General features: G+C 33.6%; 2 protein-coding genes across 3 annotated transcripts; both read right to left on the reverse strand.

The window, feature by feature from the left end:
- Window positions 1-701: 701 nt before the first annotated feature.
- On the reverse strand, window positions 702-5,259 carry LOC101218774 (protein FLX-like 3). Of its 2 annotated transcripts, XM_031887275.1 has the most exons (5): window positions 5,094-5,244; window positions 4,761-4,793; window positions 1,751-2,287; window positions 1,451-1,593; window positions 702-1,327 (listed from the first exon to the last, which is right to left on the reverse strand). In XM_031887275.1, the coding sequence occupies exons 3-5, from the start codon at window positions 2,275-2,277 to the stop codon at window positions 1,212-1,214; spliced, it is 786 nt and encodes a 261-aa protein (XP_031743135.1). In that variant the 5' UTR covers window positions 2,278-2,287; window positions 4,761-4,793; window positions 5,094-5,244; the 3' UTR covers window positions 702-1,211. The 2 variants fall into 2 exon arrangements, with proteins under 2 accessions (XP_031743135.1, XP_011656524.1); XM_011658222.2 differs by lacking the exon at window positions 4,761-4,793 and having other exon boundaries at window positions 5,094-5,259.
- Window positions 5,260-12,476: 7,217 nt separating this feature from the next.
- On the reverse strand, window positions 12,477-14,410 carry LOC101219003 (zinc finger protein CONSTANS-LIKE 6). The gene is made up of 2 exons (XM_004140813.3): window positions 13,535-14,410; window positions 12,477-12,924 (listed from the first exon to the last, which is right to left on the reverse strand). Exons 1-2 carry the CDS (start codon window positions 14,285-14,287, stop codon window positions 12,673-12,675), a joined length of 1,005 nt encoding a protein of 334 aa, XP_004140861.1. The 5' UTR covers window positions 14,288-14,410; the 3' UTR covers window positions 12,477-12,672.
- Window positions 14,411-16,598: the final 2,188 nt, after the last annotated feature.

Consider the following 16,598-nt stretch of genomic DNA (forward strand, 5'->3'; position numbering starts at 1 on the left):
AATGCGACTGCAGAAGATTAGACAACTGACAACCACCTCCATCTCTCAGCTATTTGTGCAAAAGCTACATTCTAATATTGTCCTTACTGATCATGATCACTCTACTTACCGGATGAGAAGTGAATAAAAATGCATGGGAAATCATCCTGGTCGCAGGCTTTATAATATCTTCTGCAGCTCACCAGTTAACCGGACAGGTCAGAGATTCAGAAATTATCACAAACCTCTCCCTCATGAGCACCTTCTAAATAGGTCTTCTGCTGTAGGGCCTCTACTTCAAGTAGTTTCATCGGTTGAGGTATAAATGTAATTTTAGTTATGAAGTGAGAATAGTCAAAATTGACAGAGGACATTTAACATACTGATCTGATTAGAAACATAGAAACTCTTTCATATCCAACGAACATAACAAAAATACTAGAGTAGGGTACTTGTGGATGTATAGAAAGATATCTGAGTAGCCTTTTTATATCTACCATTCAACATGACAGGACCTCTTCTCAAAACTCTTGTGACCAATATAGGGTTCCTGTCTCCAACTAAGCAACTGAACGTCTTCATACATGACAATACTATCAAGCAACTCTTGCCTACCAATGTCAAGCAACTCACTTACATGGGCATGTGATCAAAAGTTCAAAATATGTATCTTACAAAAGAGTACTAGTTATACTTAAGCCAATCAAATAACTCACGAAACCAACACAATATAAAGCTTCTCCATAAGCCAAGGAACTGGATCCCTCAATACAAGCGTATGTTTTGGAGAAACTCAATATAGGAATGAGAATCACAATGTCCCCCAAAATATATTCAGCCCAATAATTGTCACGAGAATTAAACTTCCCAATCAACATTTATTCTACTAATTCTGCAGAGTAACCATCATAAACCTTTTTTTTTCTTTTTTTAAGGATTAGTTGAAAAACGTCAATGACTGTTTTTCCCAGCCAACAATCTACTCTGTATATTTCTGCTACTGCAGCCACTAAATAAACTTGAATAAAAATAACTCATTGTATAATGCAATGAAAGCAGAACTTTAGTCACATAGAGTAAAATGTACTACAGTTACAAATCTTAACTAGTTGATAGTTGATACTTCACACCATGATCATGGTAATTCTCAAAAGCAGCTTCTCCAGAAAAAGTAAAGATGTTAAACCAGATATTGAACTTCAATGAAGGACATCTAAGAGAAAGGTTGAAACTTAACGTCGGGTACGCTTCTCATATGGTGCCCAAGAACTACCATAGCTACTACCATATGCACCACCTGCATATCTCATTTCAGGACTTCTGTTCAAGATCCCATAATTCTCAGCACCTAAAAAGGTATAACAGAAGCTTAAAACCAACTAGCTACCGTTGTTGCAAGAAACCAGACGTCCACATGTTGACAATAATTTTGTTAAAGGAAAAGAATAGAAAAATTAGAGAAAGAAATAACCTAATCCCCGTGCTCTCTCTATGTTGAGCTTCTCTGCTCGCAGTTTCTCTATTTCACGAGCCATTGAAACAAGGTTCTTCTCCATTGATTGCTTTTGTTCAATTTGTTCTTCATTGGCTTTCTTTTCATATTCATAAGCCCTCCTAAAAACATTGTGCACGATCAATTCAATCATGGAATAGACTAATTAATGTGGTTTTGAATTTATCTTGACCTGTCCTAGTGCCAAATCCTAACCAGAAAAAGAAGAAAACATAGACTAGGATCCAACGCCAATCAATTAAAATTTCCATTTCAAACCTGGCTTCAATAAGCTCCTTGTGCAATCCATCCATATCAGCTCTCATAGAATTTAGCTGCTGATTTTCAGCTTGCAATCGATTAACATCCTTGGTGAGGCTTTGGACTTGAGCAGATAAATCCTGCCTCAATGTATTCAATTTCTGAATCTCAGCTCTTAATTGCAGAACCTCAGACTTTAAAGGCTCAGAAGCACGAAGCTCAGCTTCTAGCTTCAAACCTCTTTCAAGCAACTCCCTGGATTGTGATTCTTTCTCAGACACGATTTTGGGAATAACCTGGTTCAATCTGTGAATTTCTTCCTTTGCAGCTGATAATTCCCTCTGAAGTACTGTATTATCATCAATCACCATGCGGTTATCTGAAATAATTCTCTGCATTTCCCTACGTTGCAATTCAAGTTCCTCCTCCAAAGCTGCAGGATGAATAGGCAGGGGTGCTGGCACTCGTTCTATGTAGGATCTAGGGACATCACGAGAAACTCTGTAACCATCAATGTGGCGTGATGAGCGATTTCTTCCTGCCATACTAAAAGTCCTGCAGAAACGATGCAATAATTACCTAAGGGTGGAAGCACATTTTTCACGTAAACCAAGCTGAACTCAAATGTCAAGTAATGAAGTATTATCTTCGGAGACCAGAATAGGGAACCTAATGTAGTAAAAGCTTCTGGAAGTTCTATGTTATCCTGGCACTTCTGAAAATCCATGCATGCCAAATTAGGTCAACTAGGCTTAAAAGAAGTTCCATATCACGCCACAACAACACAGGGAAGTTCCATCACCAAATGGCCATTAAATATGTCAACCCTAATCCTCACTTAACTGAATTTTGCTGTCTTAATAGTAAGAATGCACTTTCTCTGGGAAAAATTTCTGCTTGGCACAACAAATACCTCTAACATGAACACCAAGGTCTCAACCATCTATGTTATTCTTTTTTATTCCAAAACAGTTCATAGAATACAAATGGGAACCTAATCTCATAGTCCAAGGCCTTATGGCAATGGTCACAACCGGATGTGACCTTAGTATTGAATGAGTATATGACTAAAAGAATGATGAGAAATTATCAATGGCCATCCTTCGTTCACCTCATGAAGAGAACTCAGCCGCCTATTTTGGTAAACAATATCAACGGGAACTAATATAAACCTAATACGAATGTTCCACTAGAAAACATCTCAAGATGGACACCTAAGTTTTGTCCAACTGCGTGAAGGGAGGATTTGGGTTTTTAATTAGTAACAGAAAACTACAATGAACAGCTAAGCAATCGTTCAAGAGGCCTTCAAAAGAAGGCTTAAAGATGCACAATGTAATCAATTTCTACAAATCACGAAAAGTAGAAAACAAGAAGAGAAATGATAAGTACTACGGTCTACGCATGAAGGGAAAGATAGGTGGCTTGTGAGCTTTGGGAAGAGAGGGTTCGTTATTCGTTGTCCCTGTCGAAGTGGAGCACAAATGGATTCCTTGGGTGGACTTAAGCTACAACATCACTTAACATAATCTACTAAGACAACCTACCCCTTGTGAAGTAGTTTGTGGTTGGCCGCCACCCCTATCATTCCCTACATGCTGATTTATATGTAGTTTCCGAGGTTGATGTTCAACTCTGAGACAGAGATGCGACGTTGAATACTTGGAAGGCATCATTGCTGCAAACTTAGCAATTATTGGCAGATATAACCAATAAAAAACAACGGGATTTGCATGTTGAGGTCGATCAGTAGGTTTATTTTAAATTAAGGTTGTAACAGCAACCTTCATTTTTCAACACAACCATCCCAAGTTAGCTCCATGTTTTATTGGCCTTTTTCAGATTATGACTAAATTAGGTCTGATGACATGGTAAAGATTCATCCCATGCTTCATGGGAGCCTTCTCCAAAAGGCGATGGGCTAGAATTTTCCTATGTTTCTCCTTCTATGAGGGGAGAATTGGAGGTGTTTATTCATTGGGATCTTAAGCTACTCAGGCAGATGCCACATGGGAGATTGTGTCCACCATTCAAGCCCAATTTCCAAATTTGCAACTTGAGAACATGGTGGCTCATTTGGTCGTGGGTAATTATAATCCCCTAATCACTAAAGTCTGTCTAAGCAAGAAGAAGGAAAGGATAGGAGGCACGTAAGCTGAAGGGAAGAAAGAGAGTTTATTACTAGTGTTTGTGGTCCCCTGTAAACCATTACGCTGAGTGGTCTTGGAGGGGGTATATGTAAGTTTCTTTAGTTGTTGTACTACAATATCTTTTACTTTGTAAATTCTAGTTCTCTTTGAGAAATAGGAGGTAGGAAGCTCTCAAAACTTCCTTTGCATCTTGCTATCTAGATATAAATAAGTTGATTGGGGAAGGCCTAGCAGCAAAATTCCTCTCTTTGTATTGCGTCTGGATCCAAAAGGTACTTCAAATTACTCCAAGGACCACCAAAAATTTCTTCAGTAAATACCAATACAGCTACTTCAGTATCAACTTTGTAAAATGACCATTTAAGAAATAAAAAAAAAAAAACTGATTGGGTGAACGTTATTTGAGAAACACCATTCCAAAAGAACATACAGCATGCCTCTGGAACCTAATCATACAGTTCTTAGACTGTCCAAATTAATAGCACCCAGTTCTAGAATTTCTCCACAGCACAGCCACAAGCCTCATTGTCAAGGTCTCTTTGTTTTCTTAAATCATTAGTTGTTCAAGTCTAACCTCACTCATTTTATTTCCAATGCTTCTCCTTCCCCAAACAGTCTCAATTGATAGAACATTTTCGACCATGCCATCGCTTACATAGTTGTGAAGTCCAAACTCTTTCCAAGCCCAGTGCTTAAACTTCGAAAAGGGTCATTCAGTGAGAAGGTATCTTCCTCTCTCATTTGAAGGAAAGCACATATTTGAAATCAACAAACGCCAAGATGTTTGTATCGAACTCACAAAATTTTGATTGCCTTTGACACAAATTTCCCGAAAAAAATTATCATACAGAGAAAAGAGGAGGGATTGAGTAGGTTACCTAAACAATACTCACCCGGAGAAGAACCTAGCACTTTCGCAATCGAAAACACAACACAGAAACGTTAAAAACGTATGCGTACATGTATAAACACAGCTACAAACAAAAATAATAATAACAATAATAACAATATATAACGCTTCCTCCTTGGATGGATGGAGTTGTTTTAAGGAAACAGAGGAAAGACGAAAATTTCGAACATCGGAAACACGAAAAGATGAGCAAAGAAAATCAATGGTTTCAGAAGAAAACGGCGAAAACCCCTTTGCTCCATGGGGAGAGGCTGACGATTTTGCGATTAAAATGGAAGAAGAAGAAGGAAGAGGAACTTACAAGAAGTAAAGGGAGAAGCGAAATGGTGTAATCTCCGAGAGGGAAAGGTTTAGGGGTTCACCAGGTAAGGAAAATTGGGAACCCTAGGGCAAGTTTTCGTTCATCAACTGATTGTTTCAAAAGTTCAAAGTTCCATCGGCCCATTTTACACCTTTGGGATGATTTTCTTCTTTGGTAAATTAAATAAAAATTTTAAAGGAAAGACCTAATTTTGCTATCATTTTACACCAATCTCAATTAATTTCATAAATAAGATTCTTCGCCTAATTTTATGAACCGTGACTTTTCGTTAATATTAAATATTACATATTAACAAAAATTTATATATTTTGTGGTTATAAATAAAATATTTGTTTTTAATATAACAAACACTCAAAATAAAAATTGCATCATGTCCATTACAATTATTTTTTATATATTGTGAATATGACAAAATTAATTATATTAGACAGCTATTGGAGGGCTACTAGAGAGTTGTTGACTTTTAAATTTGTTAATTTTGCAATTTAGAAAATGTAGTGACATGGTACTCATTATACCGAATTTTTTATGGTCAATGTGGATAGTCAATAGTATAGGGTTATCGACTTTTAAATTTGTTAATTTTGCAGTTTAAATCGAATGGTTTTAAAGAGAAAACCATGGTACTCTATATACCGAATTCTCGATGGTTAATGTGGACAGTCAGGGGTATAGGGCTACGCTGACCACTTAGTCGTTACCACCTAGTCCGTGCAGGATAGTAAGACCAAAGGTGCTCTGTTATCTTGACCGAGTTTATTATTAATTGCATGACCAAAGATGCTCTACTAGTTTGATCAAGGTTTGGCAAGATAGTAATGTAAGACTGGAACCTAAATTAAATGTTAAAAAGAATTTTTTTTGACTAAGTATGTAACTTGACATTTTAGACAAGAAGGCGTTTTAGTTTTAGTACGTGTCAAGAGCTTAAGGTAAGACAGTCTGTGAGAAGGATTTGTGGTAAGGCCTCTAAGTCTAAACGCTCACAAGAAAAAAATTCTTTGGGAGAAAAGTTGGTAGTTCGTGAAAGAAGTTATGCGATAAGACCTTGGGAAGCTGTTAAGTGCTTGAAGTTATCCACAGAATGGAATTATGTGAGAGGATGTCAAATCTGATTTGACAAGGGTTAACATATAAGATTAAGGTTTTAAGCATGGCTAAAATAAATAGAAATTTTACAAGTGTAAAATTGAAGAGTGAGTGTTTTTCTTTCAAAGTTTTGTGTATGAAAAATGATTTACTAAAATGTAATTCAAAGCATGTTTTCCATGATTTATGAATGATTCACATTAAATGTTTCAACTATTTATGAATTGTTTTCAAGCATGTAATTGTTTGAAGTATTTATGTAAGATTTTTGTTATTGAGGCTAAGGGGCACCAAATACGGGTAAGGACACTTATTTGTAGGAACGAGTAGGGACATTTATCTCATAAGGACGAGTTAGGGATGCCTACCTCGTAGGAACAGAGATTCGAGATGCTCATTATGATATTTATGGACGAGGTGGTATCGAGTAATCTCTACTATCTCGTAGGAATAAATACTTGAAATCTGAGGAAAGAAAGCAAGATTTTATATTACTGTCTTCCAAATTCTTTAAAGGTTTAAAGCTTTCATGTTAAGATTTACTGTTCACTATTAAAAAGGATTTATCAAATAACATTATGAAAAGGATTTCATAAAACCTCACTAAGTCATTTAGACTTACATTTACAAAATTGATCTTCGAGGATCAGACGTTTAAGCCAAGTAGAGAAGAATATTGAAGGATTTGAGGCGAGATGAGAAAACTACTAGGCGTTTAAGAGTTTATTTAATGTAAGCTTAAGTCATAGTGTTGTAAGTTATGTTCATCTAACCGTATGTTATTAATAAAGTGTAAGTTTTGGCTGAATTGATCGCGTTAAGTTTTTTGCATTAAGAATGTCTTTGAATGTGTTTGGCCGACTTCATTTGCGTTATGTTTTCTCTTGGAAGTTTAAAAGGAATTGAGGTTGAATTAGTCGATAAGAAAATTTCAAGGTTGTAACTAAATCGCATCCTACTCCCATTACTTCGACATTTTGGTTGCATTGCATTTTAGGGTGTGACAAGTAAGACCGAAGGTGCTCTGCTATCTTGACTAAGTTTTTCATGGGTATAGAGATAAAAGAGTATTTGAAACATAAAAAGAGTTCAGTTTAAAGAATGTTTAAGATTGTACGTTTATGTATATTTTTGTGAATGGTTTATGAAAAAATTAAAGGGTAATTATTTTAAAGTGTGTTTTATAAAATCATCACTCAATGGGCTTTTTAGCTCACCATTTCCAAATGTTTTCCCACGTTCTAGGTAGAGGTCATGATCTGCAAGCCTGACTGTTGTCTCCAAGTCTGTAGTGCAAAAGTTGTAGATAGTTTACTATTGTTGGTTAGTACCTAGGCTTACCCATTTTATGTACATAGGCTTTATTAAGGAGATAAGCTCAGTTGTAGTGTCTGTATGTTTCTAAAAAGGATAGTCCGTATGTAATGACATTTAGCCTAAACTTGTTTTTATCTATTGTAAAGGAGTCTTGTTAGTTATGTTCTTCTATTTTTCGTTGCGTATGTTTTAATTTGCTCGAGTTGTTTAGCATAATCAAGGAATAGTAGTTAGGATCAATTGGTGTTGTTTAGAGAAGGAAAAGGATGTCAGTTGACTTCACGCCACATCTCGAGCCGAGCAAGCAAGTGCTTTAGGTGTGGTGTGATAGTATACAATAACATGAACTTTAAAATCATATTATATAATGCTGAAGATCATATTACATAATGTTTATGTTCTTTACTTCGAGAAAACAAAAAATGGTTTCAAGAAAACTCGGGAACCTCTTGGGACAATATTAGCTAAAGATTAATTACATAATGCTTATGCTCTTTAGCTCGGGAGCATCTCGAGGCAACCTTATTAGCCCGAGATCATATTAATTACATAATGGTTATGTTTTTCAACTCGTGGCATCTAGGGGCAACCTTAGCCCAAAATCATAATATATAATGATTTTATTCATCAGCTCAGGGACATTCTCAGGACAACCTTAGCTTGAGATCATATTGCTTAATGCTTCTTATATATATCTAATGAACATTTCCGAGTGAACTCTTACAAAGTGTAATAAAAGACTAGAAACCTTGTGAAAAAACTAGAAACCACGTGGATGTCATTCCATAGGAAACAGAAAATCCATTTAAAATACATAATATAATCTAATGTACTTAATATTCCCTAACAACTTTAGTTAACAAGAATAACACAGCAGGACCGAAATATGAAATTTGCACTCCTTTGCTTGCGAAGTATAAAAAATATTTCAATTTCAAAATAATTTATGTGAAATATATCGAATATACCCTAACAAATATATAATATAACCATTAAAAATTACTTACCAAAATGGTATGCACAATCGAAACTTTTCTTATCTAAGTTTCCTCTTTCGTCGAAAGCCAAATTTTCTTACACAGAAGACAGAACAAGACAGAACGAATTTGAAAACGGTTCCTCACGATATCTCTTCTTTATGCATGTTTGTTTATTTTTCCTATTTTTTAATTAATATTAATATTAAAGATGGGTAGTTTTGACATTTGGGATAAATATTTGTGTAAATTTAGAGCCCATTAGGACTTTTGTGAAAAATAGTGCAATATTGGGTCCAACTAATAAATAGTGATCCCTATTTAAACTATATACTCGTTAAAAGTCCAAAATTAAAAGATGAATTTTTGTCTATGTAAGACTATAATTATGATATTAAAAAAAACATGAAGGATATAAGAGATCCATAAAACATTAAAATCTCATATTATTGCTGTGAAAATGAGGCACAACCTGAAAAATGGAAACTAAGAAAATAAAATAATAAAATATAATATACAAATAAAGAAATTCGAAAATGAAAATCTCAAAATTTTTTACTTTCTCCCACTTTTCCCAAATTCTTGAGAGATCTCTCAATCTATATTCCACTTACAAATCCCACCAAATGGCACACCAATTTGGCAAGCAAAAAGTGGAGTACATGGTTACCAACGGTTGACAACTTCAAAGACACACCATATGGACACTAATGTTAATGGACAATGGGCATCTATTTACCTAATATTTGTAATACTTCTCATTAGATGTTTATTACATATATGAAATATGTCTCGTTAAAACACTTACTAGGAAAAAACACAATCGGAAAAATAAATCCTAATGAAGGAAAAAGAGTACATATTTCATATTTACTTATAAAATAAAATTTATATATACTTATAAAAATAAAATTTACTCCCCCTCATGGACACATCATGTGAGATTTTTGAGTTGCTGCATTCAAATGTTGTGCACCAACTTTTCAAAGTTGCAGGAGATAATGGTTTTGAAAATTGCATTACATGACAAAAACATTTAGAAAAAAATAACCCATACCACCTATTTTTTGCATATTGCAAATATGACAAAATTAGTAATATCAAAGAGCTATTAGAGGGTTATCAACTTTTAAATTTTCTACTTTTGCAATTTAAAAAATGTAATGATTGAACCCTATTATCATAATTTTTTTTGCTATTTTTGCAAGTGAAAATTATGTCCTTTAATGAGTTCAGATAGCTAACACTAACAGACTGAATGGTATCTCATGGTTTTCATTTACTTTCTTCCAAACCATAAAGAAGACAAATAGTTTAGGGATTTTCCAACATTTTTGAAAATGTCAAAAAAATCACCAATCTCCGACGTCATACATGCAAACGTCAATGATAATGTAACTCTTCCCTAACATTCCACTAATGGCATCAGAAAAAGATAATCATTAAAAACCATTATACAATTATTTCGACGTGGTGAACGTGACGTCGGAAAAAGGTGGACGAGTTTCAATATTTTTGCAGAGATGTCAAGGAACGTCGTAACAATTAAATAATTATTTTGCCTTCTCTGACATTTCTCTCTTACACGTTGAAGAAAGTGGATCGATTAAGTAATTATTTTCACTTTTCCCAATGTATAAATTTGTAACGTTAGGAAAATCCTATTAATGAATACAAAATAAAAATAAAAATGGCAGAGCTACCCCAATGTCTAAATGTAGACGTCAGGGATGTTCCCCTCATCCGACACTTGTAAAGGTGCATCGAGATTGGTAGGTCATCCTCGACACGACATTTCTCAATGTCATTGCCCGCATTGGGAGTCGTCTGATTTCTTGTAGTGTACTAAGATAATACCATAATCATTTGAGTTATTATAAATGGTGATGATTCACATTTGTTCATTAATTTAGGGCAATTGGTCCTCTAAGCCCAGTTGATTGATGATCAATCATGTTTGCAATTATACATTTGATTAAATGATGAGAATTAGACTAAAACACCCGATTACTTCTTTTAATTCTTGTGATAAATTATATGTTTGTGTTTCTTTGATTGTTAATCGAAAACAACAAATTAAAAAAAATTACTTTATTTCATTTCTTTTTTCTTTGTCTACTATCAACCCCTACTAATTTTATCAGTTACATATGTAAGTTGAATACTCATGCTTTGGGCAAAGAGGACGTTTTGCCCTCCATAATAATGCTTTTGCTTTAGTCGTTTAATTAATCTCATCTAGAACAATATCATGCACATCAATTAATCAAGACGTGGCATATGTAAGAGTCATCAACAAACTTTGGTTTTTACACATATACACAACTCTAGTCAAGAGTGTTATCTTTATTATCTCAAATATTATTATTCAAGTGATAAACTCCTAATTTTCTACCATGATTCCAATTTCTCAATAAGGGGTTTTCACCCAATCAATCATATTCTAAAGTTTTACATTTTTCAAGGAAAATTGCTGGTCTATTTTCTATTTTTGATGTGTATTACTTTCGATTTAATCAATTATGGTTTTCAGCTAATTCGTTAAAAGAAATTAATATTATTTTAATCAAATTCTAAAAACAAAAAGCTACCTTTTTCTAGTTTTCAAAATTTATCTGGATTTTCAAAAATATTAAAAGAGAGTGATAACAAAATACATAAACTTATTCATGTATATAACAAAACACATAAATAAATTTATGTATCCATATGAATGGTACTTGTGAAATTAACAAATATCTCTTTAAACTGATTTTGCATTTAAATTCATAACGTCAAATTCCATAAACAAAATTTCTTTTATAAGAAACTATTTTTCTTTCTAGCTTTAAAAACTTGTTATGGGTTTTGAAAACATCTCCTGAGAGTAGATAAGGAAACAAACCAAACAGATCCATGTGAAAATAGTACTTTTAAGAACACAGTTTTAAAAAATTGGTTTGGTATATCTACATTGCGTTTGATATTTCTGGATTATCATCTGTTGAATAATACATGAGAGGTAAATCAACCTTTTCATTCTATCGTTAAAAAAAAAAGAAAAAAAAATCCAACAAAAGAAAATAAGGGTCAATAATGTAAACAATAAATAAGCACACTATATTTTCTTTGAAAGTGAGAATATCAAACAAAGTCTATAAATTTTTCAAGTTTGAAAACGTGAAGTAGATTTTAGAAAATATTGGGTTAGAAAGTAGATACTTAAAAAATGAACCTATGCATAGATAAAAATATGTATATAATTAAACTGGATTTTCAATACTTCAAAAATTAATTAAAACGAAAGAGTTAGTAAAATTAAGTACGTGTTTGAATTGATTAGATAAAAAAATGGAAAGAAGTCATTTTGATTAATACTCTCCTCCATAACAAAAATTTGTTTAAAATCAAAAAACTCAAATACGCTTTTAACATTTTTTTTTCCTAATGAATTATTTTTAAAATTTCATACTTAAATTAAACCAAACATATCCTAAGTATCACTAGGATTGGAATTGGATAAAAATAGATGCGTGAGAGGCCAAAAAGGACCCTGGTTCACCTAAATGAGCTAAATGCAAATCTTTCTTGGTTGAGGGTATGCATTTTGCAGACTTTGCTCACCTATATGACATAGTATTATTGAGTGGGTATAAAATCTATGGAAAGATGGAGTCCAAACTCTCAGAAGGAGAAAAGAGAAACCCTAAGTCATGTAGCTTGATCTGTATAGACCTTTATAACTCCAGAAGAGGTTAACTATAATTTTCTAAACTCTTCTTGCTATAGTATCTCACTTATTTATCGATTGGAGGTTTTGTTGTGTGACGTTTAATCTTCTTTTTTTAGTTAAGTGATGGCTTAATTTCTATGATAAGAGGTGAAGAAATTAAATATATGAAAGAGATGAATGGAACATAAATGAAGCGGAGTAAACGAGATTCAGATTTTTGGATTAGTATACTCTATTAGTAAGTACTAAGAGAAGAGAGTAAGTAAGGAATTAAAAGATACGAAGATTAGATATAATACAAGAGAACTATTTGATGTTATAAGCTTTTTCAAAAAGCTTATACAAGTTAAAGTAAGATAAAACTTATTTGGGATTAGGAGTAGGGAGAAGAGATTAGTATATATTAATTTGGTAATGTACATGGAATGAAGTTTGATTGAAGACTTTGGAACGACTTAGGGTTTCAATTAATAGTAATAATAGGAAGAGTTGGTTGTGGAGCAAAAGGAGTTCTCTTCACAAACCTCCCTTTCATTCTGGGCCTCTTCTCTGCATTCAATTTCCTTACTTCATACCTTATTTTCTTGGAAAACAACCTCGTCCGCCGCTTCTCCCTGTACCGTGACACACGTGCCTCCCTCCCTCCGTCACCAATTGCCGCCGTCCGAAACCCATATTCCCCACACCTCTGCCCGTACCTCACTTCACATAGATCCTGCCAAACATCTCTCATACATTAACATTTTTAACAACATTTACTTATTAATTCACCCCTGCACATGTTGTTAAAACTAGCTATTGTTCAATTTATAATCATCATTTTATTTTTTGTCTTCTATTTATTTAAAAACGATGTCTTGTTTTCTTAATTATAGAGATTTGAAAGTGTAGTAGTGTTAATTATAATAATGAGTTTAATTTTAGTTATTTTAAACTTCTGCTTACTTTAGTTTAAATTGAATTCAAAAACAAAATACAAATATTCAAAATTTCGGCTTCAATTTTGTAAATAAAAAACTATATCAATATCAAAATAAATCTAAATAACATGTTTTCAAATTAGTAAACACGACTACTACCCTTTTAAGGATTTGAGTGAGAGAGAGTAGAAAAAAAATGGAAATTTCACTATTCCATTACTAACTAGTGTTATAAAAACAATCTCAACATCTGAAAATTAACTAATAAATAATTTTTTTAAAACTGATTAAATTAATATATATATTTAAAAAAAGAGAATGTGAAAACAGAAAAAAAAAAAAAAAAAATTGAAACGGTTAGTAAAGAAATGTGTAATTTTTGTAGAGAAAAAGTAGGAAGAAAACCATGGAGTTGGGCCAAGGTTGGTCAGGATCAAAATCAGGGCGTTGTCCATTTGTCCAAGGAGACTGAAGATTACCCCAAGCCGCAATCACAGCTTCACAATCCAATCGTAAACTCAATACTCTTCTTTTGTTCTTGTCGGTTATTCCAGATTCATCACCTTCATCTTCATGTCTTTCATTTTTAACACCAACTACAAGAGGAGGCATCTTAATCTCCTCAAAATCCATAAAGAAATCAACCTGATCACTATCAAACCCCTCCCCGATTCTCCAACAATCCTCCTCCACTTTAACCAAACCCAACTCCTCCTCTATATCAAACCACTCTCTCTCCAAATTCCTCTCCACATCCCCACCAAAGTCAGATACATTCACGTCCAAATTCGGCACTCTATACAACAATTGATCCTCTAGATGTTCGTTTTCGTGGGAAGTGGCGTCGTCTGTCTCTGGTACGACAGACACGTGGATGAGGTCGTTGGATTTTGGGCGGGGGCGTGGGGTGCGGGGTTTGCGGGTGAAACCGGAAACCCAAGATGGGGAATTAAGGGGTGATGAATTGGAGGCGTTTAGACGAAGGCGTTGGTGGCGACGGGCTAAAGGGTTAGCGGAATGAACAGTGGTGTCGCATGATTGGCAGAGGAAAGCATCATCTGCGGCGCAGTACCATCGTGCTCGTTTACGGACGCAGCTGTCGCAGGCTCTTGCGGTCTTTCCGCCTACTGCGTTTGCTATGTTTTTTCTTGACATCATTTCATTCAACCTTGTTTCTTTTGCAGATTTTATCAGTTTTGGAGTATGAAAATCATAGAGAAAGGGGGGAAGCTGAAGTAGCAACAATGTAGTCAGACAGAGCAGTGAGTTTGCGAAAAAATGTTGGCGTTCTTGCTTTAACTTAAGAGACCCTCAACGTGTCATAGTCATGCCCCACACTGCAAGGACCCAACTATATATATTTCATTTATTCTTTTATCAATACAATTAAAAATCGGATAAAAAAATAATAACAATAATAACAATCACTTTCTTTATCTACTCATTCCTTCCCTGCTACAACTTACTCTCCTGCCATAACAAACGGTAAAAAAAAATGTATTAAATGATATGATATTAAATATGTATTTTTCAACCATACAATTATTCGTTTTAGGTATAAAATCTCATATCAATGAAAAAAGTTGTTTTTGTTTATATATTTATGACTTTGAGCACATTCTCTAACATGCGCAAGTTAATCCTTCTCCAACGATCTGAACATTATATTTATTATCCCCATTCAACTTCTTTCGATCTAGCAAGATTGAAAAATTATTAACTTATGGTAACCTAAGTTAAACGTAACCCAAATGAAAATTTTAACTAGGTCCTACTTGAGATCTATAACTCTCCTAACCCTTAACTTGTCACACTTGAATACATTATCATTCTATTGACTTAAATATTAGAGCTAGCTTCAACTACTGGCTAGTAAGAACCAGTATGTGGGATGCAGCTTATAACAATTCCCACAATTTGAGAGTGGAAGTTTTTATTGCATCTGATAATTATTTAGAGAAACAAGAAAAACATATAGAAAAAAGAAAAGAAAAATTGTAAGCGAAGAATAAAGTGGAAAAGAAGAACAAAAGCAGTGGAGGGTTCGGGAAGAGTATGTTTTGTTGTTTTCGCTTTAAGGGCTATGACCCACATCCTCTTGCTCTTTTTACACTGTATTTGAACACCGATCTGTCTTTCAAGGCCTTTGCACTTTGAAGGTTATCCATGCAATAGCATACAGATAGAAATCTCCTTTTTTTTCTTTTTTTTTTTTTTTTTGGGGGGGGGGGGGGGGGGGGGGTGTGACAAAGTGGGGGCCATACTAAGGTCTTATCTATTTTCTCATTGGTTGATACCTTAAATATAATCCTAATCTCTGTATTCTCATTGGCTACCTCTCTAATCCCAAGGATTTCCATGGTGGGGTATACACCATATGAAAATGAAACCATTTAATTTTCAACTTGGAATATGACTTGTTTTTTTGTGGGCTATTTTCTTGCTTTGTCTCTCTCTCTCTCTGTCTCTCTATCTTTTCTCACTTAAAAAAGTTCAGTTCTTGTTTCAAGCTTAAATAATGGGTCCATTTGGTCCCTCTTTAAATTATTCTCTCTATCTTTCAAAATTAAAATTCTACACATAACCCCTCCCCCCAAAAGAATAATAATAACCCATCTCTTTCATTTTTCGCTTCCATATTCACTCCAAAAAATTGAATGGAGTAAATGTTAGGTCGCAAGATTTTGTTGAAAATATTTTTCTTACTACAAAATAATACATTTCAATATATATCTTGGTCTTTGGTCTTTTATTTTGGATAAGGTACTGTGAATTTTTTGAACTAGCTGATATATAATATAATAGCATATAAGTTGTGTATTATTGCAAAATAGGGAATTCTTCCTCAAAATATAACTATAATACGTTTTTGCCAATTAAGGAGGTTCCTATACTAAAGTTCACTCATTTATATGTTTATGTGACTCTTATACAAGATTTCTTTCTATTTCATACTTATCTTTTCTTTTCTATTTTATGCCTTTTTTTGTCAATACCAGCCGTTATGTGTTACGTAAAATCCATAATTCTATTTTAATACATTTTTTTTAACAGATAATGAAATGGTTCTTCAACATTGTTTGATTTAGATATGTGTACTCATAAGAAGATAAAAGTGAAATAGGAATAATTTATAAAGTTTTACTAGAAAATAGCTTAATTACCCATTCAAACATATCTCCATAACACACAAGTCATGGTGTTCTATATTTTAGATAGAAAAATTGCATCAGATAATAAAAATATTTAGAAAAAAATAGCTCATGTCACCATTTTTTTACATATTGCGAATATGACAAATATGACAAGTAACTAGTGAAAATAGAGGGTTATCGATTTTTAAATTTGCTACTTTTACAATTTAGAAAATGTGGTGACATGAGTCATGCTATCTTAATTTTTTTGCTATTTTTGCAATTAACACTCCATTTAAATATTCATGATCATGATCGTGTGTAGAATATATATA

Source organism: Cucumis sativus, chromosome 6 (genome assembly GCF_000004075.3).
Source record: "Cucumis sativus cultivar 9930 chromosome 6, Cucumber_9930_V3, whole genome shotgun sequence".
Classification (NCBI taxonomy): domain Eukaryota; kingdom Viridiplantae; phylum Streptophyta; class Magnoliopsida; order Cucurbitales; family Cucurbitaceae; genus Cucumis; species Cucumis sativus.